The following is a 24,867-nucleotide window of genomic DNA, read 5'->3' on the forward strand; positions in this document are numbered from 1 at the left end:
TTTAACTGCTATGTAGCCTCTGGAGACCCTCCCACTTTGCATGGTCCTGAGTCCAGGCTCCATCCTGAGTCCAGCAGTGGAACAGTCCTGCTGCCTGAGCCCCACAAACCCAGGTTGGCTGGCAGGGCCAGACATGGATGTCTAGTTGCTGAGTTAGACATACTCTGGGAATTCCTACCAGCTTGGGCCTTGTAGGCAAGATAGGCAGGGGAAAGGCTTACTTTGTGAATCCTGCTGGATCTTATGCATGAGCTTGCTGAACAGCTTGGTGGCATCAGGACGTAAGGTGGATTTGCGCCTGAGGACCAACAGGAACTTCAACGCCCACGGAATTTAGGCACCTACTGGGTGGGGCAGCAGCTGACCACAAGTTTTAAGAATCTCAATTTTCAAGTTGGGCACATGCAATTAGTAATCTAAATGCCTTTGTGGATGTTGCCCTGGATGTCTGTGGCAGAGCAGGGAATTGAATCCAGGTCTCTTGCTAGTGAGCTAACCACTGACTCATCCTTCCTCTTTGGGAACCCAACTTCCTTTGTGCCTTTCAAAAAGCTCCCCTTTGAAGTATAAAAATTGTTCCTTTTCTATCACTCCTGCATCTGGCTGGATTTATAATTTCAGAGCTCCAGAACTAAAAATCTGCGCACACTACTGTTAAATCAACAGTATGGCTGAGAATCACTTTGTAAGCTTATAGAACAAAATATTACCAATTTGTCTTTGTGACAGAACAATGAGTAGGTAATAAAATTGCAACAGTCTCTATGCCAGTTTTTTTTAAGCTTTCTGCTTCAAAGATGAAAGCCTAATTTGATATTTTTGTAGTTATATAACAGTTCTAATATTTTGTGACATTTTGTATTGTGACACTATAGATGGAATTGTCATCGGACTGACACCCTTTACTGTTTATTCCTTAATTACAACTGTTAACAACACTGCAGAGAAGCGTGCTAATCTGCCATCACATATTATGAAAACAACGTTATTGTTACAAACACCAACACCCACTCAACAGGATATTTCTAACATGGCAGTTTCTGTAAAAACTTATCAGTTTAATGGACACTTAAATAGAAAAAGTTTCATATAAACTTTGAACATGTAAAATCATTTTAAAGTGAAGCTGGGGGGGGGGGGGGTTTGGTGCATCTTTGAGTGATTTAACTTCAGCAAACTAAGGGCCTGATCTAGCAGAAAATAGCTTCTGCAGGTGTTGGCCCTTGCAAACTGTTCAGACTTCCTGTGGTCTCCAGCTGGAGAGGCTGCTCCCTATTCTGAGGGGCAATGAATTCCTCACTAATAGCCAGTCAGCACTGGATAATTAAATCCTATTTGATTAATTAAATTCACATAATGCTCTAGGTGCACAATTCGGAAGTTGAACCTTCCTTATGGAGCAGTGTAAAGAGCTGTGATACTTGTGTAGAGGTTGGTCAGGGAGTATAAGAAAGGTGCTGTTAGATCATCCATCCATAACACAAAAATCAGATATAGGGACAAGGTTACCGCCAGACACAGACACCGGACAAACCCCCTAACAGCAAATAAGGGGGTGAGGCCTCATCATTCCTAATAGTTCCTGGTAATTAATTCGGTTAGCCTATAGCTGACTGGAGTGGTTTGCATAGCTCAATTTCATATAACCACGTACATGAATTCTTCTTGCACTATGGAAGTAGTAACCACCCTTTATTGAAATTGGTTTCTATTGATCTTCTTGACTCGAGTCCCAAATCTGGAGGAACCCGCTCCCCCCAACCCCAAAGTCCACCATCCTTCCTTGCTATGGAAGAGTGAAAAAGCACAAAGACCTCTAAGTCATTTACTTGAAAGGATTTCTCTCTAAATTGGGTCTTCAATATATGCAAACACTAGAAAGCAATGGACGGTGGCTCCCAGGCACACTAATTTACCAAGGGGTTGGCCTCAGACTGTAAGCTATCTGGGGCAGGGACTGTCTTTTTGTTGTTTGTACAGCACCTAGCACAGTGGGGTCCTGGTCCATGACAAAGGCTCCTAGGCACTTAGAGAATACAAATAATTAACAATGTGCAAGCAAAAAACCACTAGCTGGCCTTCCATGCTTGTAGCCAGAGGCTGAGTAACTGTCCTTGATCTGAGATAGAAAGCAAGCTCTTCACCTTCTTATTCCAGTATCTGTGATCTTTGGGTGCTCAGCTGGGCTGGCTTTCTGTCTGGTTCTTCCCCACCTCCCTTGGCCTTATCCATAAATTATGTCTCTGGATTACATTAACAAAATGAAAGCGACACAAAGCAATGGCTTAAAACTACATAGGAAACATGGCCAAAATATAATACTGATGTTTGTTACTTCAATGTCTGTAAAATGAACTTCATGGCTGGATTCAACCCAAATTCACATTGGCATCTGCTTTCGCAAACCAGGCACAGAACCTAATATGGGAAGTTAGCCAGGGAATGAGGGTGCAGCAGTGGTTAATGGAACAGAAATTGCAATTGCTTATGGGTGAGACCAACACAGCCCTTTCCCCGCCCCTCCAAAAAAATCAGTGTCACTGACATAATCAGAGAAAACAGGGGACATACAAACTAAATATGTGCCCTTTACCACTGCGCTCATATAGAGGATCCCAGCCATAAACTAAAGCTTCCCCCACAGCCTGGTGTAAATTGCCTGCCCTTTCCAGAGTAAATGCCCCCTGTGGCCAAGGAGGTTCAAGAAAATAAAAGGTAGATTTATACACAACATTCTTAAAAATACAAAAGTGAAGGATTATATGTAACCTAAAACTCTTGTCATCTTAAAGAGGCAATTGTACTGGTGGGCTTCCATATACCAGTGTCTTTAATTTCTGATCTTATAAAGTCATTTTCAAAAAAGGATTGTTCCTCCCACCAGGAGAAATGTTATTCTGAGCCTCCTTGAGCTGGCAGACTACAGTTTAGCTGAACTCTTCCACACAGATACAACTGGAAAAAACCCATCAAACATGATTAATTTTCATATACATACACTGAAATTGAAATTTAGTGGCCTGACACACTGTTGTCTGGATAGGATTATTTTGCCCATTGAAGTCAAATGGTAGTCTCTGTTTTGTTTTCTCTTTATCTTTGTGCAGCTCCTTCTGGGTGACTTATGTTATACTTTGTAGATTTCTTTTTCTTAAAACCAACAGGCATTTGTGCTCTTCCTAAAAGAAACTGCTCCCACTTAGGAATAGATTCTTCTACTGATGCCCAATAGAGAGTCTAAGAAAGATATGATGCAACAATAAGCAATTTAACTTTGCTTCACAATTTAATCTATTTACCAATTTATCACAAAACAATACACACATACAATGTGTTATTAAAGCTTGCCTTACGTGTGAAGCAATTCAAAAAAGGCCAAATTATTTGGATACCAAATTTCCAATCCCTCACTTAAACAACGTAACAGAAATTGGCAGGATTTCACCTTCTAGAGTAAGTTATGCAGTGACTGAATGTGCCCTCTTGTGGTGAATAATATATTAGAAAGGGAACCCATCATAATGGTAGTATTCATGTTCATGGAATTGTACTCATGTTTCTGTAAAACAAACATTTTCTCAAGCCTAAATATTAACATTATAATTCTGGTTTAGCAGGATTTTGAGATAAAAATAAATTTGTTGTTTAATGCTATCACCAGACAAGTAGTGCATTAATATGAAGTTGTCTCAAAAATATTTGCGAGCTAAATTTTGCAATGAATAAATCCCCGATAATGTAATTGGTTCCACTACTTAGCTCAAGAAAGAAAACTGCAGAACCAGCTATCTTGTGGTCTAAGAAAAAGTGGCAGCCAGAAGTTCCTGATTTCTAACTACAGCTCTGACATGCACTTGTTCTAGGGTCTTGGGTAAGAGGTTTAACTTTTGTGTCTCAGTTTTTCCAACTGAAGAATAGAGATAACATTCCCCATTTTCACAGGAGCATCTTGAGCATATATTTGTTAATGCTTATGGATTAAATCATTAATGTTTATGGATGAAATCATACAATTTATACTACAGGCCATAAAAATACTTTAGTTAAGAGTTGGAGACAAAGGTCCAGATTTAGCAAACAATGTGCTTAACTTTAAGCACACTCTTAAATGCTTTGTTCAACAGGGGCCAATATATTTACCTGGAGATTGCTTTTTTAGCAAAATATTTGTATAGATTTTGTACACATATATTTAGGCTTTTTTTAAAAAGAAAAAAATCCGTTTTTATTTACTTAAATTACATATTTTAGTGCACATACGTGATACATCATAAATCGCTCCTTTGGAAGTGCTGGACTATTGGGTAACTATTTTGGTTCATGTGTGTAACTCATATGCACAATTTCTATACATCATTAATAAAATATGTATTTACGCAATAGATCTTGTTTGAAATTTTATGTGTAATCACATGAATCTGTACTTGGACTGCTAAGTTAAGGAGCCATTATAATCAACTGTGAAAATCACAGCTGATATACATATGTATTAAGGCCATGTGTTAAATATCCTTTGAAAGTTTTATTGGAAGGAATGTGGACAGTCAATTTTGTATATGAAAGATATTTTTCCTTTCATGCTATTTAGTGCCATCTCCTTAAAAATATAAGATTAAATATGTGAAATTTTCCCTTGAAATAGTAACACCACTCTCCCGTAACTCACACAATTGAGTGGGGAGGATGAAGGCAAAAGTCAACACTGTTTCTATCAATAATCGCTATGAATTATCTGACTTTTGTCCACTTTATCCACACTGTAAAGATCTACACCAGATTTTTTTTAATCTGTACTATTTTGTGTAATTGCTACCAGATTTGTTCTGCAGAATTTACTATGCAATGGTATGTAATTCTTCACAGTGATTGAACCAGAACTGGAAATGTCAAAACTCTCTAGCGTATGGGACTTCAGGCCTAATACAGAGAGATGCTGCTAAAACAGAGCTGAGATAGTACAGTCCATACATAAGTGACAACTGTTTTAAATTATTAAGGACTAAAACTCTATTTGCAGCACACAAACAGGTATTTATGACTTATGTAATAAATATATCCCAGGGATAAATTTAGGCCTGGTCCTGCAAACACTTAACTTTAGAACATGCATAGTCCTAGTGAACTCCATGGAATTACTCATGTGTATAAGTGTTTGCAGGATCATACCCTTAGTCTTACAGACTCAGCTTAAATAACTTAGTTCCATTTCTTCACTTTTAAGTAATTTGTCAGCTACCAGAATTAACTTTGTTTGCAAGTTGGAACTTAAAATATATTTTAAACTTTAATGCTATTTACTATTTCATTAATATAATCTACTCACTTTAAACAGCTTCATTTCCTGAGTAACTGTGTAGTATACAGTATCTAAATTTATATTTTGCGTCTGATTTTTATTTCGGTGGATGAGGGGAAGATAGGTGATATTTAGTGCCCAACAAATCCAAAAAAGTGAATGCATCACATCCCTATTTATTTTAAAGTGATATGACCATTAAAATAGCATGCTGTCACATCCGTCACTGTAACAGAAATTCTTAAAGTATAGTTTGATACAATTTTTTTCTTCTACTAAATACTCAGGACTTCAGGATATTAACTGAATGATGGCACTCACTATAATCAGGCCCCACGTATTTTACCATGGCAGAGTTCACCCTTTTCTGCAGACTTGTGCTCCAGAACCTCAATTTTAATTTAAAAAAAAATTGCTTCAGGCTCTTGTGGTTGGAAAGAAAATCTTGTAAATGTGAACTAACTGTGACTGCAACAGTGATATCTTCACATGTTCCCAACCACCCTTACACAATAGCTCTGACAGGTGTGAACTTCCCCATTCATCTTCATGGGCTGTTGAGTCAAACATGAAGATGACAATTCTGTGGTGTACTTAAAACTGAAAATGTAAGGACAAAAAAAGGTAAGTTGAATTTAATATTGAAAAACACTATAAAGGCTGCTGTGATTCTTACATTTTTCATTTTCATATTTAATTAAATAAAAAGCTCCAGTCAAAAAAATATCTGAATCTGCTAGAGAATTTCCCCCCGGCTACTGCAGAATCTAGGGACCTTAGCCCAGAATTTAGGTTCAGCCTACTGCACAGTACACAGGCCCTTGGCTATACCAGTCAATTTCAAAATCAATTATTTTTACTTTATAAATATGCTTCAGAAAAAAAAGAAAACTATTTTGTACACAGCAAGTGAAAGGATGGAGTTTATTTCAGGACTTACTTCAAGCTTAACAATATCAGGATGTGGCTGTAGATGTACTCTTGCTTGCAGCCTCTTCTCTGCTGCTTCTATATCCTGTTTAAAATAAGTGTTTGACAAGTTACAGGTGACATTAACAGGCAATATAAGTTCACTTAAAAGGCAATTAAATATATATCTCCTAAGAGGCACTGGATTTGATATCCCTGGGCTGAAATCTTTTGTTTAGCCATAGATCCTGCAGCCTCTTACTTTTGACGATAACACTAATATATTGGACGCTTTGCTGAACTTTCTTGCATTTCCTGGCTGTAAGAATTGTTTTCTTTGCTAGAAGTGTTCTGATAGACAGCACCTACTACATATTTAATCTCTCCATACACAAAGGTAATTTATAGTTAGACTATGTTCCTCATGACAATACAGGAAAAAAAAGGAGAGTGGTATTCACTACGCTATGTAGATGAACCGAAGCATGTATTCTATCTACTGTAGCTTTAAAGTAACTACGCAAATTGTGTTCAAGATCTTGTCTTTCCCAAGACAAAGATGACTTGCTAATATGCATGCATAACATGTGCACAAAAATGTAGAGATGCAGCAAGCTGTTCACCAGACATTCAAACTCAGATGAGAACACACCTCCCTTAGCTTTCTTAAAAAATCTGCACATGGGCTTCCACTTGCCCAGTAAACATGTGTTGGGTTCACAGAGGCCTAGACTCAATTTGAAAAGACTCTTTTAAATTGTAACCCTTTCTTGCGGGCTTAGTTCCATAGCCAAGCACTGAAGAGATTGAGTGCAGGGCTTTTGGGCAGATGAAGAGATGGAAAGGGGCGTGGGAGATGAGTGTGAAGGAGACAAAGCAGAACAGGGGGGTGGGGAGGGAAGCATAGCAGATGGCAGAGTTGGGAGCAGAAAGCAGGTGTGAAGAGTACAGCATAAAAAATAAATGAGTGAGGAAATTCCCCAAAGGGACTTCCCAAAGATATACCGCCACTGCTGCTCAGAACAGTGAGATTCTGAAGGAGCAGGTCTACAGGAGAACCCAAACACAATTACTCATATTGAGTAGTAGCCAATTGGAATAGTTGTGTACATGCTACTCAAGTAAAGGTTGCAGAATCTGGCCTAATATTAGTGTAGAGCATGATTAAAAGACACTAATAGTTCTTAGCTGAAAGTTCTTAGCTAAAATCCAGTAAGTTATAATGTTCATCTTTATTTAAAATGAATGAAAATTTATTAATATTTGGACTGGTTTTATAGCATATTTATAGTGATTTTACTGTATGCAAATAGAAAAGAATAATATTGAAAATATCATCCAAGCAGTTTTTTGTTTGGTCTTTCTACAGTTTTATCAGTGAACCTAGTGCTGGTTTGAGGTGCCTAACCGATCTCTGCGGAAGGACGATATAAGGTGCTACCCTATTTAAATCCTGGGACTGATAGGTGGAGCACATCACAGTAATGGAAGGCTGCCTTTTCGCATGAAGGAGAGGCCACAGGACCAGAATTAAGTACAATGGACAAAAAACGAATAAATAGTAATAAGGGTGCAGGTCATAGGGTCGAAAGGAGGGAATGAGAAAGGGACATTGAATAAATGATGCAGGGGCGCCATTTCAGATTTTGGTGGGGGGGGGAAGGCAACTTTAACCATGATTCCAGGGGCTACTTAGGCACCTGAAAACTCTAGGGTTTTTTTTTTTTTTTGCAGATAATAATGTAGAAATTAGCGGATAGGAGCACTGTATCTATTTTCTATATAAAAATGAGGATTAAATAAATATTAGACCCACTCAGCTCTAATACTAACATGTTCTCATAACTTGTATCAAGTCACTTCTTAAGGGACATTGGTTAGGTTTAAAACTGTAATGTATATTCTCTGTTACTAACTCTTGAATACAACAATTGAAACAATTGTAGAAAAATCTAGATTACTTTCTATCACTTTTTTGCAGTTCATCAAGCTTGGAATGATCATTTAACTTGGGAAACATCCTACTAGGGCAAGGCCCCATGAGTTTAGAATGCATCTGCCAGGGGCTCTACCCCTGTTACCTCACTACTACTAATAGACTAGAAACTAACTTTAAACAGCAGTGAAACTGACACTTTCTAGTCACTTTCATAGTATTATTGCCAACCCCAAATGTTCAACAATCATTAATCAGGCTCACCAAAAATCATGAGATTATGTAAAAGTAACAGCTTTGGTTTTTTTTTTTTGTTTGTTTTGTTTTTTGCCTTTTGCGTTTGAGCCTTTAGGGCGTACTGGGGCCAAATTTTGTAGCTTTCTCCACTAGGGCTAGAAACTTCATTTTTCTTTCAGAATGAAGGCTGAAATCATCATATATCCACTTGACTCCCAGAGCTGGGACTTTAAGGAAAGCAATTAGCATGAGACTCATGACAAAATCATGAGATTTGGCAACACTGCTTTTACTTCTGTTTAAAGGCTAGTTACTTTCCAGAAGGCTCTTAAACACAACACTACAGTGATTGAGTTGCAATTCTCACAGGAGAATATTTAAAACCAAACAGCAAGAAAATTCTATATTTTAAAGTTGAGAAAAAAACCCAGCCACTTCTGAGATATATCAGGGCCATTGCAGGCAGGAAAGGAAAATAAACACGTACAGGAGCTCTGGGCAGCTCTTTCTCTAGAAAGAAAGTTGGATAGTCAAATCTTCTAGTCCTTAATCTAGTAAAACTTCTATTGTCATCAGCGCCTTCACTCACAGATATTAACATGTGCTTAACAACTATACACTTGATACTTAAATATCTGAGCCATCTTATCCAGGGCTACACATTTTATATATATTGGCTCAGGAACTACATTTTCTGGCATATTCTGAACAGGGCTGAGCACCAGAGATGATGCCCAGTGAATAATACAAATCATGACAGTAATTGTCGACTTTATGGACTCTGTGGATGCAATTTCTGTTCTTTGTTCTGGAATTGGTCTGGATACAGTTGAAACCATCAGAATTTGAGGCCTAAACACATCTGATATGTATACAACACTTTCTGATTCCTTCCTTTTCTGGAACTCAGAACAAAAAATGACAGAACAAAGTGGTTTTCAGTTAAAATTAAAATTGCACAGCAGCCATGGCTTGACAACACTGCAAAGTTAAGTTCTCTGTGTGTTTGCACACAGAACAGGACAGCACCAGGCAAGCTTCCCCACACTTCACCAATATGCCTTTGCCATGGCCTGGAGGAATTACCTGTCATGGTGAAAAGGTGGATCAGTCTCCATTCAGTCCTATCTATTTGGGTTTTTATGCACCACATTCCCCTCAGAGCATTTTCCTCCCCCTACGACTTCTTCCTACAAGTATTTACATAGGAGGGGGCAAAACAGACCAAGATCGCTATCTCTGTGGCTACTTAATTTTGATACAGGAATGTTTATGATAGTAGGAAATAAATTACTTTCAGCCTAGGGAAAACAGCTGTTGTACACATTTTAGTAGAGAAGGTCACATTGGCATGTCTCAGATGTCTCTTTTTGTTGCTCCACTCCAGTTTGTATATTTGCAGTCTATTGTCATTCAGAAAACTGATTTAATGACAGACAGTGAAAGAAATGTTTGCTGGAAGGTGCAGTATGCCTTGGAAAAAAACTGAGGCCACTGAAAGATCAGATGGCACCTTTGCATGTAGCTGGTGGCTAGGAGGTGCCTGTTGTGGCATTTTTATTTTTTAAAGTCTGGTGTTGGGAATTTATCTTTTCTAACTCTCTCCAATTTATTTGAAGGCAGCAGTGCAAACACCTTTGGCAAGTAAGACAGAATCTAGGATACTACAATATTAAGCACTAGTCTATCCCATAACGCATTGGATAAAATGGCAAGGACTACAAGAAAAACAGTTCAAGTCTCTTCACAGAGGTAAAATGGAGATTCTGATACCTACATCACTTTTATGGGGCCAAATTCAGCTGTCATTTACACTCATATAATCCAGATTTACACCACCATATATGAGATTAGAATTTGGCCCACATTTTCTGCTAAAATGCTCACTGTTACATCACACATCCTTAACTTTATAGTACACCTCTACTCCGATATAACGTTGTCCTCGGGAGCCAAAAAATCTTACCGTGTTATAGGTAAAACCGTGTTATATCGAACTTGCTTTAATCTGCCGGAGTGCACAACCCTGCCCCGCCCCCGGAGCGCTGCTTTACCGCGTTATAGCCAAATTAGTGTTATATCAGGGTAGAGGTGTATATACTAAATATCACAGTAATACATTAAGATTTATGAATAACAAGGAAGAGAACAGAAAGCACTACATACATGGGCGACAGGGGATGGATCACTTGATGATTACCTGTTTTATTCATTCCCTCTGAGGCACCTGGCATTGGCCACTGTCAGAAGACAGGATACTCGGCTAGATGGACCTTTAGTCTGACTCAGTATAGTCGTTCTTATGTACATATGTGCAAGGTAGCCAAGTTAACATAGCTCTGAAGACACTTAGTAGTACTACTGCAATCTCAGCAGTTAATAAATACAGCACCTAAGTGAGGTGTTTAATCCAAGGCCTGAATGAACATTCTTAAACCTGACAACGCCTTCTTTAAACATGTTAGGGGGAAAAAACATACTCTAACACAATTGTATAAAAATGCTGACTTAAATCTTTAAAATCTATTTTATTCAAATTTCATTTTTTCCCCTAAACTCAATAAGGATTATAAAGCAAGCTAAGTTTGAAGTTTCTAGCTTCAGCCTTTTTTGAGCTATGTGAGCATAAAATTTCAATTGGCAGAAAGGGAAAGCGTAGGGTTTTTTTTTTAATGTTCCCATAAAACTGAATTAATTTTATTTGCATTTCTGTTTTTTTCTAAGTTTAAGCAAAAATCAACACCTCATCATGTCCGTGTATTTCTGAGTAGGCCAAATCAACAACTCCCCACATGGTAACTGTGAAATGTACAGTGCCTGGTATCAGGAACAATATTCTGAAGCTGGCACATAAATATGAACCGTTTTTTCAAGGCTCTAATATATTATTCTGCATGGATCTCTTTCCTGTTTTATTTTGTTATCAGAAAGCATCTGCAGTACTGCATGTCTGTTAAAGCTAGTATAAAATTAATATATCTAGACTTATTTATGCTGCTTTATCCTGCCAGACTATTTGTTTTGATGGTCATACATATGTTTTTATTTCTTCTATGAACACTAATGTTTTTGACACTTGAAAGAAATCATTTTGAGGAATACGATAGTAGATGGCAAATATCCTGCATAACTACAAGACTACATATTTTTGCTATAGGTTTACATTAAGATAGCAATAACATTTACTATCATAATGAGCTTGTTTTAGTATGCACAAATGTAATCTGCATTTATTATGCTTGTCAACAAATAAGTGCTAATTTGAACCTTGTTTATAAAAAACACATATGGAGAAGAGTTATGGGGGAAAATATAATGGGTGAAATTTCCCACACCTTCACAAAGTCTGGGTATTCAGGCTCTAGATGAGTGGAACACAGAAGGCGTGGGGAGGCCAAATCTACATATCAGCTGTTTCAGACCAAGGCTGGAATAGCAGCCACACCCATTCCACAGGGTTTTGGTGCCATTGGACCTGCAATCCCACCCCTATCCTATCCCCAGTGTGACCTTAAATGGGACCAGTGCGGAGATCCTGTCTTTAGCACATATCAGGTAAACAGGCACCTTTGACTGGCATTTCTGCCTACAGTCCCCAGTTGTGCAGTGTCTGTTTGGGACTTAAGTACAGTGGAGGGCCTTGCACCACAGTAGAGTTTCATTCAAACTGCAGATGTGTTAAGTCTTGTCCCAGCACACAGTTTGGCCAGAAATTTTTTCACAAAGATGAATCTTTTCACTTTCTAGAATGAAAAATTTGAATTTTTGTCCCAGTGGACACAGGAGGACATTCTCGCTGTATATGAGATAAAAATATGATTTTATTTTGTACAGCATCTTTCATACAAATGAGAGTCCAAAACATTTTGCCATATTAGATAGTAGAATTAAATAATAAGCAATAGCAAAAAGAAAGGGCAAGTGCACAGAGGAAATAACCTATTTTTAAGTGCTGTTCTATGAAGATATACTTAGAAACAGACCCCCACTTTACAATGTGCTCTTGTGTTAGAGGTCAAGGTGAGACCTCTTCAGGTTCAAAATTCTAAGCTGTTGGTTCCAGCAGGGGGTATCATATGTCAGTCCCTGCAATCAAAGTAAGAGCCTTCTATTGACCTAATTACCAGTTCCCCTTGAGGAAGAAACCAAGATATTACCAGTTCCCCTTGAGGAAGAAACCAAGATATATGCAGAATTTAAAAATATACATCAGGGGTGGCCAACCTGAGCCTCAGAAGGAGCAAGAATTTACCAATGTACATTGCCAAAGAGCCATCAGCCCCCATCAGCCCACCCCCTCTTTACACCCTCCTGTCCACTGCCAGTCCTGCCGATCAGTACCTCCTCCTCCTCCTCCCTCCCCGTGCCTCCTGTCTGCCGCGATCAGCTGTTTAGCAGTGTACAGGAGGCTCTGGAATGGAGTGGGGAGGAGCAAAGGTGCAGCAGGCTCAGGGGATGGGGTGAAAATGAGTGGAGTGGGGTCAGGGCCTGGGGTTGAGCAGTGGAAATTTGGCACCTGTAGCTCCAGCCCCAGAGTCAGCACCTATTCAGGGAGCCACATATTAAATTCTCCAGAGCCACAGGTTGGCCACCCCTGGTCTACAAGAAGGTTACAGAACTAACTCTGAAAAGTGCAGAATGGATGAGTAGGTGATCTGTCATAACACGTTCCAATCACAGCAATTAAAGGGAAGTAATTTTCCCTTCTTCAGAGATAAAGGTGACGGATCCCCACCCTTGGAGACTAAAATGGTCATGAGATGCCTTTACAAAACAAAGACACAATGTCACCGAACAGGATACTGCAACATCCAGTAGAAAAACAAGGTGAATACATGTGTGCTGGACAAAAGTGACTTTAATAGGTTTTATACTCTTTTTCATTAAAAAAAAGGAAGAAATGAAAAGATTTCTTTTGAACAAACCAAAAAAATCAGACATCTCAAAAATAAAAAGCTGCTAACTGGAAAAAGGTACTGGTGATCCAGAGGCATCGACTTTCTCATTTCTGTGGGCAGTGCTCAATTCCTGCTATGCCCCAGGCCCCGCCCTCACTCCACCCCGTCTCCCAAAGCTGAACCCTACTCCACTCCACCTCGGCTCTTCCCGCCCCCTCCCCCAAGTGCACCCCACCCTCACTCTGCCTCTTCCTGTCCCTGCTCCTCCCTCTCACCGCCTCCTGCTGAACAGCTGATCACCAGTGGGTGGGAGGCACGGGGGGGGGGAGAGGGAAGAGCTGATCAGTGGGGCTGCTGAGCACCCACTATTTTTTTCTGGGAGTACTCCAGCCCCAGAGCACCCATGGAGTCGGCGCCTATTGGTCTATCAATCAAATTTTAACTCCGCACTTGAAACTGAATCTAAGCAACAGTGTTCAATGAGTATTTGGAGAAATGTGGATTTGATGGGCGAATCTCCTGGATGGATACAGAACAAAGATTGCAGAGGAAAAGACTGCTCTTGTTTCAAATGGGTCTTAACGTGATCTTAGAATTGTAAGTCTGCCTGCAATGAAAGATTCAGTAATCAGCCATTTAGAAACAGTTTACTTGGGATAGGTCTACAAAGCAATAAAACACCATGACAGGCTCACAGAGCTCTGGCTGCAGGACTATAAAATTTCACTATATATGTTCGGGCTCAGGCTGGAGCCCAGACTCGGAGATCCCATTAGGGATCCCACCAGGCTCTCATGAGAAGGGTGTGAGGAATAGCTAGTGATATCCCAGGTTACAATATTTAATACATTTTGCACAAGTTCCAGAATCAGGACCCTAATGTTATAAAATTCACCTGAAAAACTAAGATACAAATGTTTTTAGCCTGTGATCTATGTAACACTGGATTTCACAATGTGCCACTTAACAGTCACAGAAACTTACATTTAAAAGTGCTGCATTTCTTTTATAAGCTGCATCAGCTGCTTGTGTTTGCGATGTCTTTTCAGTCTTTTTGTCTCCTAGATGATTCTCCATCTGCTGTAGCAATACCAATCTCTGAGACAGTCTACAAAGGAAAATATTTTAATAAGTGGGCAGAACATTTTGCACAGTAGCTAGAAAATAATAACCTTTTACCTTAACCAATTCTTTTGAAATTAGAGGCCTAATTATGCCTGTTTCAGTGTGGGTGTGCTGAGGGAGGGAGAAAGTACAGTCAGACTCTTCCCGCTGTGTTCCCATGTAGTGAGGCAGACATAGTGCTGCAATCAGCAGTCCTCATACATGAAGGGGGCTCACAAGCTCCGAGTATCTCAGATGAAGTGTGGCAGGATGGGTTGAGGTAGTATAGGCACAGCACCACCCCTGCAAGTGCTCAGAAGCCAACACTGGGAGGAGAATGAGTCATATTTTCTGAAAGAAATGTAGCAAGAGTCAAAGAGCTCCCTGCAGAGTCCCCAGAGACAATTATACTTCTTGCTCTATGAACTCATATTCCCTCCAGCCACCTCCACTCAGGTGGTACTTGTGAGCCATCCTTACATGAGCCTTAGATTCTCAGATGTCTCATTTTAAAGTGACTTAAAACTCAACCTTACCCACAAGTGCTAATCTAGATAGACTCTGTTGTCACAGAAGTTAGTAAATGATGGATGTGGAATAGGATGCATGTGATCATAAAATTTTGTTTGTATTGCAGACAGAGTATCCCACCATTCTGCAAACAGCTTAACGGAATTCTCTTGATCTAGTTGCATTTACTTACACTAGATGTGAATGTGACCCATGATTTTCAGAACAATTATTCTTTATCAGTTTTCCCAGTCTGCAGCAACAGTCCTCTGCTATACTAATGAAGAATTAACTAATTTGTTACGTATTCTGTTCAGCAAGAACTGGAAGATAAATATAAAGGAGCTAATCAAACAACATACATGCAAGGTGTTTATGAAAAGGCAGGCACCAGAGGTCAGAATTTTATAATCGACTTGTAAATGGACATGTTATTTATATTACTGTAGTCTTGATGTAGATAAAAACGTATTTTCCTCACACATTTCTTTTTTCATAGTTCTCACATCCTGAGAGCTTAACCCGAAACAAATCTAATAGCAGAGTGTATTACTTTTACTGACTAGTTGTCAGAGTGTAGGCAAACTTTTCAAACTCATTTTAATACGATACTCACTCTACAAGCTGAGTTTACAGTGAACTGAAGATGTACTGATATTTTAGAAGTCAATGGGAAGAAAATACTAAATTGAATTGAAACCACAAGTTGAGTTTTGGGTGGCAGAACCCAAGCGACTTGAGTTGGAATTTAGCCAGCATACTAAGGTTAAAGGTCAGGTCCCCAGTTCTGCAGCTCATCTGGAAGACAACAACATTAGCAGCACTGTTCTCCCCTGTGACAGGCTGGGATACTGATTCAGTAGTTTTCAAAAGAAGAGTGCCCCCTATCAAAACACCAAGCCTCTTTTTACAAGACCTCACTGTTCTGTGGAGGTCTCCCATCCACATACTCACCAATCAGTCCTGAGTAGTTTGACAGATTTGGGAAGATCATAGCACAAGTTGCTACAACATAGGCCACAATCCTGAAACAAATACTTACATCTTGTCATGTCTTCTAGCAAGCTGAACTTCTTGTGCTAAGTAGGATGCCATCTTTGATTCCTTAAGTAACTGCCAACTTTACTCTATTAAAGAAAACAAAGTAAAGTTAAAATTATTCCTCCAAAGATATACATTAATACTTATCTTTTAAGTATTTAAGAATGTTGCATATTAGACAGACCTAGTTACATGCAGGGCACCTTCCTACCTAACTAAGCAATTTTTTTTTACGTGAAATCAGAGCTGTGTACAATAAAACACTATATAGACAATAGTACTACTGGATACTTTACTTGTTCAAAACACTGTATATACACATTTCTAACTCATGATTACATCTCCTCTTGAATCTCATTAAACCCATTTTATGTACTGGAAAATGGCAGCACAAGGGCTAGATTTTCAGCAATGCAAACTGAATGTGTATTTACATGCCTCTGCTATAGTAAAATGCTCATACAAACTGTGCATATACAAAGACCATTTAGATTAGCCATGAGAAAAACACTAGTTTAGAGACACTGGAAAAAGACGCATCCCTATTTAAACAACAGTTGAATTATGCTAATTCATCTTCTATAAATGTTATTTACTATGTTATCTAAAAATGGAGTGAAAAAAGCAGTCCCACTGCTGTATAAATTAGAGGACGAAGAATTACACAAATAGTGGAATCTAAATCTGATTGTGGGGGTTATAATGAGACACCAAAAAACCAATGTCCATACTGTCTGCTCTGCATGGAGCTTAAAGACCCTATAGCATTTTTTCCTACACATAATAAAAGTTTACCCTATTCTGTGGTCAGTTGTTTAACAAGCTCCACCTCAAAGGAGTCTGCATTATGCTAAAGTGCTTTGGTATCCAGCAGAATGAAAGCCACTAGGTATACATAAAGTGATGAACACAACTGTCCGCAGCAGCTATCTGGGGAAATAAAAATATCAAGGGTCTCAACCAGCTGGATTAGGATTCAAGCAATCCCCCTCCCCAAAATGTTCATTCACACAGTATACTGCCAATTATCCACACAGCATGGGCAACGTGGATTTTATTCTGACAACTCGGAGGGAAAGCGCCGTTCAGCAGCCACACACCAAGGGCTTGTCCTCCACCTCTCAAGTTTGGCCTGTGTGTGTGTGTCCTCGTCTCTGTTATTCAGGCCCCTGTATTATCTGACACCCCCCCCCCACGTGAGCTCATAGGTGACAAGGGATTCAGATAGTGGGATAAATGGGAGTCACCCCTCTAGACACAGGGGCGCAGTTGCGGGGGGGGGGGGGCTGCTGCCCTCCCACATGGCCACCCTGAAGCAGTTGCAGAGTTGGCCTGACTGGAGCTGCCCCCCCCCGAAGTCACACTATGGCTCTGTATCTTGCGGTGACTCGGCTGTCCTCGGGAAGGACACCAAGGGCCGCCACCTTGCAGTTCGGGGGTGGATGCCGAGGAAGGAAGAAACAGGCCAAACCACCCCCGCGCGCCCGTAATAAACAGGAGCTACTGGCGGTGCTGGGGGGCAGCGCTGCCCTTGCCAACGGCCATAAAGCTGGTGCCAGAGCCTCGGGCTCCTCCTCGCCCAGGCACTGTCTCCTGGGCACCGGTCTGAAAGGCGCCCAGGCAGCGCTCTGTGAAGAGAGCGCCCAAGCCCAGCACCCCCATAGGGGACATCGATACCGGGGGGGGAGGTGACACGTCGAGCGCCTCAGGGCCCAGTGGGCGGGAAAGGCCCCAGGGCAGCGCTCGCGCTCGATCCGCACGCGCACGAGAAGGGGTGAGCGCACCTGGGCTGCGGCACCGGACCCGTCACTAGCCTCCTCTGCGGCTCTACCACTGCGTCCGGGAGGAGGAGGGAGGCCACGGGAAGTACCACTCCTCGCAGGGCCGCCCCGCAGCGCCCCCTTCGGCTCGTCCAGTCCCTGCGGCCAACTGTCCACTCACCGTCAAGCTGCCGGCGCGGCACCATGGAGACGGCAGGAAAGGAGGGTGAGCCGCCCCCTGCCATTGGTCCCTCCACCTCGGTGGGCGGGCTCAGGCCGTGGGCTGGGTCAGGCGCCTCCTCGCCTTCGCCGCCGTGATTGGAGGAGAGAGGGGTCGGTAACCAATCACATGCGGAGGGCGGTGGGTCACAAGGCACGATGGGGATTTGAAGGCTAGAAGGGCCCTGTTTCCAGCCCCGCCCCTCTGCCAGGCCGTTGGCTCTGCTGCTTCGCCCGTTATCCAGTCCCAACCGCCGGGGTCAGTCAGACCTGCCCCTCCCCCACTCTGTCCTGCCCTATGCCAGACCCCCCCATCATTCGTTCCTGCCCCTCCCCCACTCTGTCCTGCCCTATGCCAGACCCCCCCATCATTCGTTCCTGCCCCTCCCCCACTCTGTCCTGCCCTATGTCAGACCCCCCATCATTCGTTCCTGCCCCTCCCCCACTCTGTCCTGCCCTATGTCAGACCCCCCATCATTCGTTCCTGCCCCTCCCCCACTCTGTCCTGCCCTATGCCAGACCCCCCATCATTCACTCCTGCCCCTCCCCTACTCAGTCTTGGGGGTGAGGGGTGTGGGCTCAGGGGGGGGTTGGTGCAGGAGGGGGCACTGGGTTGGTGCAGAGTTTTGGGGTGCGGGAGGGGTGAGGTGGGCTCAGGGGTTGGTGCAGGAGGGGCACTGGGCTGGTGCAGAGGGTTGGGGTGTGGGAGGGTGAGGGTTTGGGCTCTGCTGGGGGTTGGTGCAGGAGGGGACTCTGGGTTGGTGCAGAGGGTTGGGGTGCGGGAGGGGTGAGGGGTGTGGGCTCTGCAGGGGGTTGGTGCAGGAGGGGACTCTGGGTTGGTGCATAGTGTTGGGGTGTGGGAGGGGTGAGAGGTGGGCTCTGGGGTTGGTGCAGGAGGGGCACTGGGCTGGTGCAGAGGGTTGGGGTGTGGGAGGGGGTGAGGGGTGTGGGCTCTGGGGGGGGTTGGTGCAGGAGGGGGCGCTGGGCTGGTGCAGAGGGTTGGGATGTGGGCTCTGGGGGGGTTGGTGCAGGAGGGGGTGCTGGGCTGGTGCAGAGGGTTGGGGTGTGGGAGGTGAGGGTGTGGGCTCTGGGGGGGTTGGTGCAGGAGGGGGTGCTGGGCTGGTGCAGAGGGTTGGGGTGTGGGAGGGGTGAGGGGTTTGGGCGCTGGGGGGGGTTGGTGCAGGAGGGGGTGCCGGGCTGGTGCAGAGGGTTGGGGTGTGGGAGGGGGTGAGGGGTGTGGGCTCTGGGGTTGGTGCAGGAGGGGGTGCCGGGCTGGTGCAGAGGGTTGGGGTGTGGGCTTGGGGGTGGGGGGCTTGGTGCAGGAGTGGGTGCTGGGCTGGTGCAGAGGGTTGGGGTGTGGAAGGGGGTGAGGGGTTTGGGCCCTGGCGGGGGTTGGTGCAGGAGGGAGCTCTGGGCTGGGGCATAGTGTTGGGGTACAGGAGGGGGTGCAGGGTTTGGGCTCTGCAGGGGGTTGGTGCAGGAGGGAGCTGTGGGCTGGTGTAGAGGGTTGGGGTGTGGGAGAGGGTGTGGTGTGGCGGCTCTGGTCAGGTGGCACTTACCTCAGGCGGTTCCCAATCAGTGGGGCTAAGCCAGGCTTCCTGCCCCTGGCCCTGTGCCGCTCCCAGAAGTGGCTGGCCTGGCCAGCCTCTGGGGGTGGGTAATAAAAAAGGTAATAATTGGAAATATGCCAATCTCCTAGAACTGGAAGGGGCCTTGAAAGGTCATTGAGTCCAGCCCCCTGCCTTCACTAGCAGGATCAATTTTTGCCCCAGATCCCTAAGTGACCTCCTCAAGGATTGAACTCATAACCCTGGGTTTAGCAGGCCAATGCTCAAACCACTGAGCTATCCCTCCCCCCATGGGAGGAGGGCAGGGGTCTCTGCTTGCTGCCTGTGCCCCAAGTGCTGACTCCACAGCTCCCATTGGCCAGGAACTGCGGCCAATAGGAGCTGCAGGGGCAGAGCCTGCCTTAGCTCCGCTGCGCCGCTAACCAGGAGCCACTGGAGGTAAGCAGGGTCGGGGGCTCTGAGCGCTCCCCCCGCCACATGCTGCTCCCGGAAGCAGCCCGTACCTGTGGCAGCCTCGGCGGCCTCCATACGCTGCCCCTGCCTGCAGGCACAGCCTCTGCAGCTCCCATTGGCCACAGTTCCCAGACAATGGGAGCTTCCACCCCCTCAGGGGCTGCAGAGATGTGCTGCCCACTTCGGGAGTAGCGCAGGGCTAGGGAAGGCAGGGAACTTGCCTCACTCCTGCTGCGCTGCTGGATCTCTAGCCGCTAAGATCTCCCATATCGGCTTTAGTAGCCTCTGGGAGATTGAGCCCGATTCTGGGAAACTCCTGGCAAAACCAGAAGAGTTAGCAACCCTACTCCTCAGTCCTGCCCCCAGTCAGTCAGATCAACTCCTCATCATTCGCTCCTGTCCCTCCCCCTCTCCAGTGAGTCCTGCCCCTTGTCAGACCCAGCCTACTCCTTCAGTGAGACCCCTGTATCATTTACTCCTCCCCCTGCCCAGTCAGTCTTGCCCCATAGCCAGTGAGATCCACCCCATCATTCACTCCTGCCCCTGCCCTGCCTCATCCCCCAATCAGTTCTATTCTCCCCCATAGTCACTACCACCCACCAACAAATCTTGCCCTCCCCTAATCAGTCAGTCCTGCCCCTCCCTCAGTCAGATCTAGCTCAGCTTTCACTCATGCCCCTCACCCACTCAGACCTACCTCCAAGTCAGATGGACCTGCCCTTCCTGTCCCCTCAATCAGGGGCGGCTCTAGGATTTGCGCTGCCCCAAGCAGGGCAGCACGATGCGGGGGGCGCTCTGGCGGTCGCCGGTCCCGCGGCTCCGGTGGACCTCCCGCAGGCATGCCTGTGGATGCTCCACCGGAGCCGCGGGACCAGTGGACCCTCCGCAGGCACGTCTGCAGGAGATCCACCGGAGCCACCTGCCGCCCTCCCGCGGGACGCCGCCCCAAGCGCGCGCTTGGCGCGCTGGGGTCTGGAGCCGGCCCTGCCCTCAATAGATGGGCCTTCATTGTAGGGTTGCCAGTTTTGGTTGGCTGTATTCCTGGAGATTTCATCACATGACATCATCTTTAAGTCCTGGAGACTCCAGACCAGCGGTGGGCAAATTTTTTGGCCTGAGGGCCATGTTGGGGAATAGAAATTGTATGGTGGGCCATGATTGCTCACAAAATTGGGGGTGGGGTGCAGGAGGGGTTGAAGGTTCCAGCTGGGGGTGCGGGCTCGGGTGGGGCTGGGGATGAGGAGTTTGGGGTGTAGGAGGGTGCTCTGGGCTGGGACCAAGGCGTTTGGAGGGCAGGCAAGAGATCAGAGCTGGGGCAGGGGTGCAGGAAGGGTTGAAGGTTCCAGCTGGGGGTGCGGGCTCGGGTGGGGCTGGGGATGAGGAGTTTGGGGTGTAGGAGGGTGCTCTGGGCTGGGACCGAGGCGTTTGGAGGGCAGGAGGGGGATCTTAGTTTAAACTTTTTTTTTATTACTGTCATTTGCAATATGGAATTAGATGAAGACCTTTTAATAACATATTTGGGGGAGGAGGAGGAAGGGCCTGATCAGTTCTCATTAAGTCAATGGCAAAACTCTCACTGAATTCAGTGAGGGAGCTGGATCAATCAGGCCCTACAAAATCTGCATCTTTTTCTGCTTTCAGCAATACCAGTTCTCTCCCTTAGGTGGCAGGGATCCTTTGTTGTAGTGTTCAATGAATTTCAAAAAGAAGGCTGACAATAGAACTTTGGTTTAAATAAGCCCAAAATGTCTTCTAATAGAATCAGAATAAATATGCCATTTATGGAAGGAATGCAAAAAGAATTTAAATTAAATCTATGGAGGCAGTTCCTCTTATGTTATCCAGTGCTTCAGTGTAACAACAGCAGAAACAAGATGGAAATAGTAATTTCCTAATTATTACTTTGTAGTTGAGAATGAAATTTATGTCTGTTTATAGCAGATCAGAATCTACTTTCACATTTAATATTTTTCTCTGTTACTTGAATTGGATTTTTACTATTAAAATGCTCTTTGTGAATCAAGGAACAACTTAGACCATATCTAAGCTTGTCAAGAGTATAAGCTTTAAATTGTGAAGCAATTTATTGTAAGGAGAGGAAAAAGAAGATTGTTAGTAACAAATAAAGTCCCAAATCCTCAAACTCTTCTGAATGGGCAGATCCTTCTACCTGCAAAGAACCTCATTGAAGTCAATGAGGCTCCCACACAGGGATCTACACATTCTTTAAGGCCCCAATTCAACAAATACATTAAGCACTTAACTAACTTTAAGCACATTAGTAGTCCCAGTGACTATGCTTACTTAAAGTTATGCGTCTGCTTAAGTACCTTTCTATGTCAGTGCCTAAATATAGCAGATTCTTTTGAATACTGTATATTGTCTCTTGTCTAAGCTTTCAATTATGCTTCATGGAGCCACATTGCTAAACATTCAAAAGTTTTAAAAGATGTCATCAGGTTCTATTTTTGCAGAAAGTTTGTCTTCTTTTCAGTTATACATACTTTTTTCCCCAAGTGAATTTAATATTTATAGGAGGTACCAGTCTGACAGTCCTGAAACTGAAATCCTCCATGCATGGTCAGCAGCATTGCTAACTTCTCCATCAGTCAGTATGTCTCAGCTCTTAGGGTGAGAGGGTGAGTTAGTCCCTGGTCTCTCTGATGAGATTGCCAACAAGGGTGCAAATTGTGGGAATGGGATTTTGCTGTAGAACCACCTAATTTCACTGAACGCTGAAACTATATTTCAATCAGAGGATGTGTCTGAGTTACTATTACTTTACTACAATTTTGATATTTATTTTAATTTAATGGATCTGATGAAAATATGAAAGTTTGTCAACTGTGTCAGTGTGTTCATTTCTTGGATATACTGAATCTCAACAAACAGAGTTACTTTTGTTTTAGGTGAATACTTGCTTGTATAAATAAAAAAAAGTTTGATTTAGATAATAGAATATTTTTTTAAAAATTGAGTACTTATAAGTTAGGCACTTACACCTATGGTAGCTCCAAGTAAGGCACTTACATCAGTATTTACTGCCTACCCCACTACTGAGCATATATGAGCACTACTCTGCAGATATGATAGTGTCATTGGAGTTTGCAGGATTGAGCCCTTAGGCACTCTGATCCAGTCCCCACTGAAGTCAGTGAGTGCTTACATATGGAATAAGGTGCTTAACTTTAGGCACCAAAGTGTGAGCATTTTGGCCATAGGTTTCCTCTCCACTCACAGTTCTATCTTAATGTAAAAAATTAGGTTAAAAAGTGGACCATTAGAAGAGAAATTGGTTAAGTTTAACACTAGATGGCACTTAAACACAACTAACAAGGGCACAACAGTTTAAAATAATCGTAACACAAAAATAGTAAAATATACTGTTGTAACGTGCAGTTAATTATAGTCTCAAAATGATGTCTTGGATTGATATTACTAAACAAACATGTATAAAATGTAATTACAAACAAATGAAATAAACAGTGTAGGCCCATAATTGTAAGATATGTTTTTTGCTTGTAATAATGGTACACGCCTGCATGCAGTTTATATAGCTAGTATTTTATTTTGTCAGTTTTACTAACATTTAGTGCAGTATAGTGCAGTTTTATGTGCTTTTATTTACCAGTACCAATTTATATCATGTTATTTTTTTAAAATATTTTTTAATGTATTTGGATTTTCAGTAAGAGTTTTGCAAAGGAAAAACCACTATAAAATGTGTTTTATAAAAACCCAGTTTAAAATCTGTTTTAAGTATTAATAAATATCTTAGGTATCTCTTTCACTGGTAGCTTTTCTTTTTCCTTCCTCCTTTGCCCCTTTGGGATTGTTCACTTCTGTCACTATAGTAATTTTTAATATCTTGTTGGCTGCTAAAAATCTATCTGTCCATATGCATTTTGAAAGTGCTGTCACTTTTAAAATGTATCCAGCCTGTAGGACAATGTAGGAGCCATGGAATCCTATCATACCAGCTTGTGGCCATCACCTTGGATTCTGTCAGTTCTCCCCATCATCTGTTGGAGTGGATGAAGGTCTGTAGCAATTCAGCAACCTGGACAAGGACTGGCCCAAGGTTAGGTGGATTATGTTGCAGTTTCTGACCAATAATAAGCAGGAGGCTGCTGTAATTTACAGCAAGAGCTGGGGATACAAGGAATGCCTACAGTGCAGGAGCAGAGTAATGAGGAAACAAATCTAGGAGGTGCAAGAACTGAATCCTTGCACTTGCCCCTTGCTTTCCAGCACACAGGGAGCCATAACCTGGCACTTAATCTCAATGTTGGAAGGGGTCACATCACATTAAAGTCAAGGTTAAGAATACTTGGCATTTTGTTTCGAGTAGAGATGTATCGTTATATTACGAAAAGAGAAATTCAGGCAGAACGTTAGGAAGATCGTTGACAGTGAAATTTTTTATGCTGTGTAATAGACTCCCAAGAGTGGTGGTGCAAATGGCTGGGAAATATAAACTAGACCGGACAAAGCACAAGACAGCCTATTGTCAGGCCAGTTCTGTATTGTCAAGGGGATGTAATATGTGGCCTAGCAGTACTTTCTATCTTTTATTTCTATGAAGTAGCTAGCTCTATTTGAGGACTCAGTGCAACCCCTGAGTAATAACATTAGGCCCATTTAGTCTTTAAAAGAAGGCTAAAAATCTACAGGCCTCAGTTGAATTTAACAGATGTACAGGTAGTAAAATGTTTTACAAGTAATTATAGAAAGTATTTACAGTAATTAACTTGGATTTAATCACTTCTCAGCATGTTAGGATTGTGAATTACAGATTTATTTCAAACAACTCCTGTTGCCTGTTTCCCCTAACCTGATCATAGGAAACATAATACAAACAAATACTTGGAAATTCTCCATTCTCTATTCATATTTTGAAGCATGTGGGATGGTGGTGATATTTAGCATGCATCTT

General features: G+C 43.0%; 1 protein-coding gene and 1 long non-coding RNA gene across 8 annotated transcripts in view; one reads left to right on the forward strand and one right to left on the reverse strand.

Annotated features, from left to right (window-relative positions):
* Positions 1 to 887: 887 nt before the first annotated feature.
* On the reverse strand, positions 888 to 18,077 carry C7H3orf14 (chromosome 7 C3orf14 homolog). Of its 4 annotated transcripts, XM_039546380.1 has the most exons (6): positions 17,609 to 17,708; positions 16,727 to 16,861; positions 15,933 to 16,017; positions 14,261 to 14,384; positions 6,237 to 6,311; positions 888 to 3,237 (listed from the first exon to the last, which is right to left on the reverse strand). In XM_039546380.1, the coding sequence occupies exons 3-6, from the start codon at positions 15,983 to 15,985 to the stop codon at positions 3,094 to 3,096; spliced, it is 396 nt and encodes a 131-aa protein (XP_039402314.1). In that variant the 5' UTR covers positions 15,986 to 16,017; positions 16,727 to 16,861; positions 17,609 to 17,708; the 3' UTR covers positions 888 to 3,093. The 4 variants fall into 4 exon arrangements, with proteins under 4 accessions (XP_039402314.1, XP_039402316.1, XP_039402313.1 ...); XM_039546382.1 differs by lacking the exons at positions 16,727 to 16,861; positions 17,609 to 17,708 and adding an exon at positions 17,873 to 18,077; XM_039546379.1 differs by lacking the exons at positions 16,727 to 16,861; positions 17,609 to 17,708 and adding an exon at positions 17,716 to 17,866.
* LOC120409041 overlaps positions 18,050 to 24,867 on the forward strand; it is a 58,904-nt gene continuing 52,086 nt past the window's right edge. For 3 of the 4 annotated variants that reach the window (XR_005601072.1, XR_005601069.1, XR_005601071.1), the window contains exons 1-2: positions 18,050 to 18,169; positions 23,870 to 24,012. This is a non-coding gene — a long non-coding RNA (uncharacterized LOC120409041). Of the gene's footprint in view, positions 18,170 to 20,934; positions 21,028 to 23,869; positions 24,013 to 24,867 lie in introns of those variants that run through there. The other variant, XR_005601073.1, reaches the window with a different exon arrangement.

This window comes from Mauremys reevesii, linkage group 7, assembly GCF_016161935.1.
Source record: "Mauremys reevesii isolate NIE-2019 linkage group 7, ASM1616193v1, whole genome shotgun sequence".
Lineage (NCBI taxonomy): Eukaryota > Metazoa > Chordata > Testudines > Geoemydidae > Mauremys > Mauremys reevesii.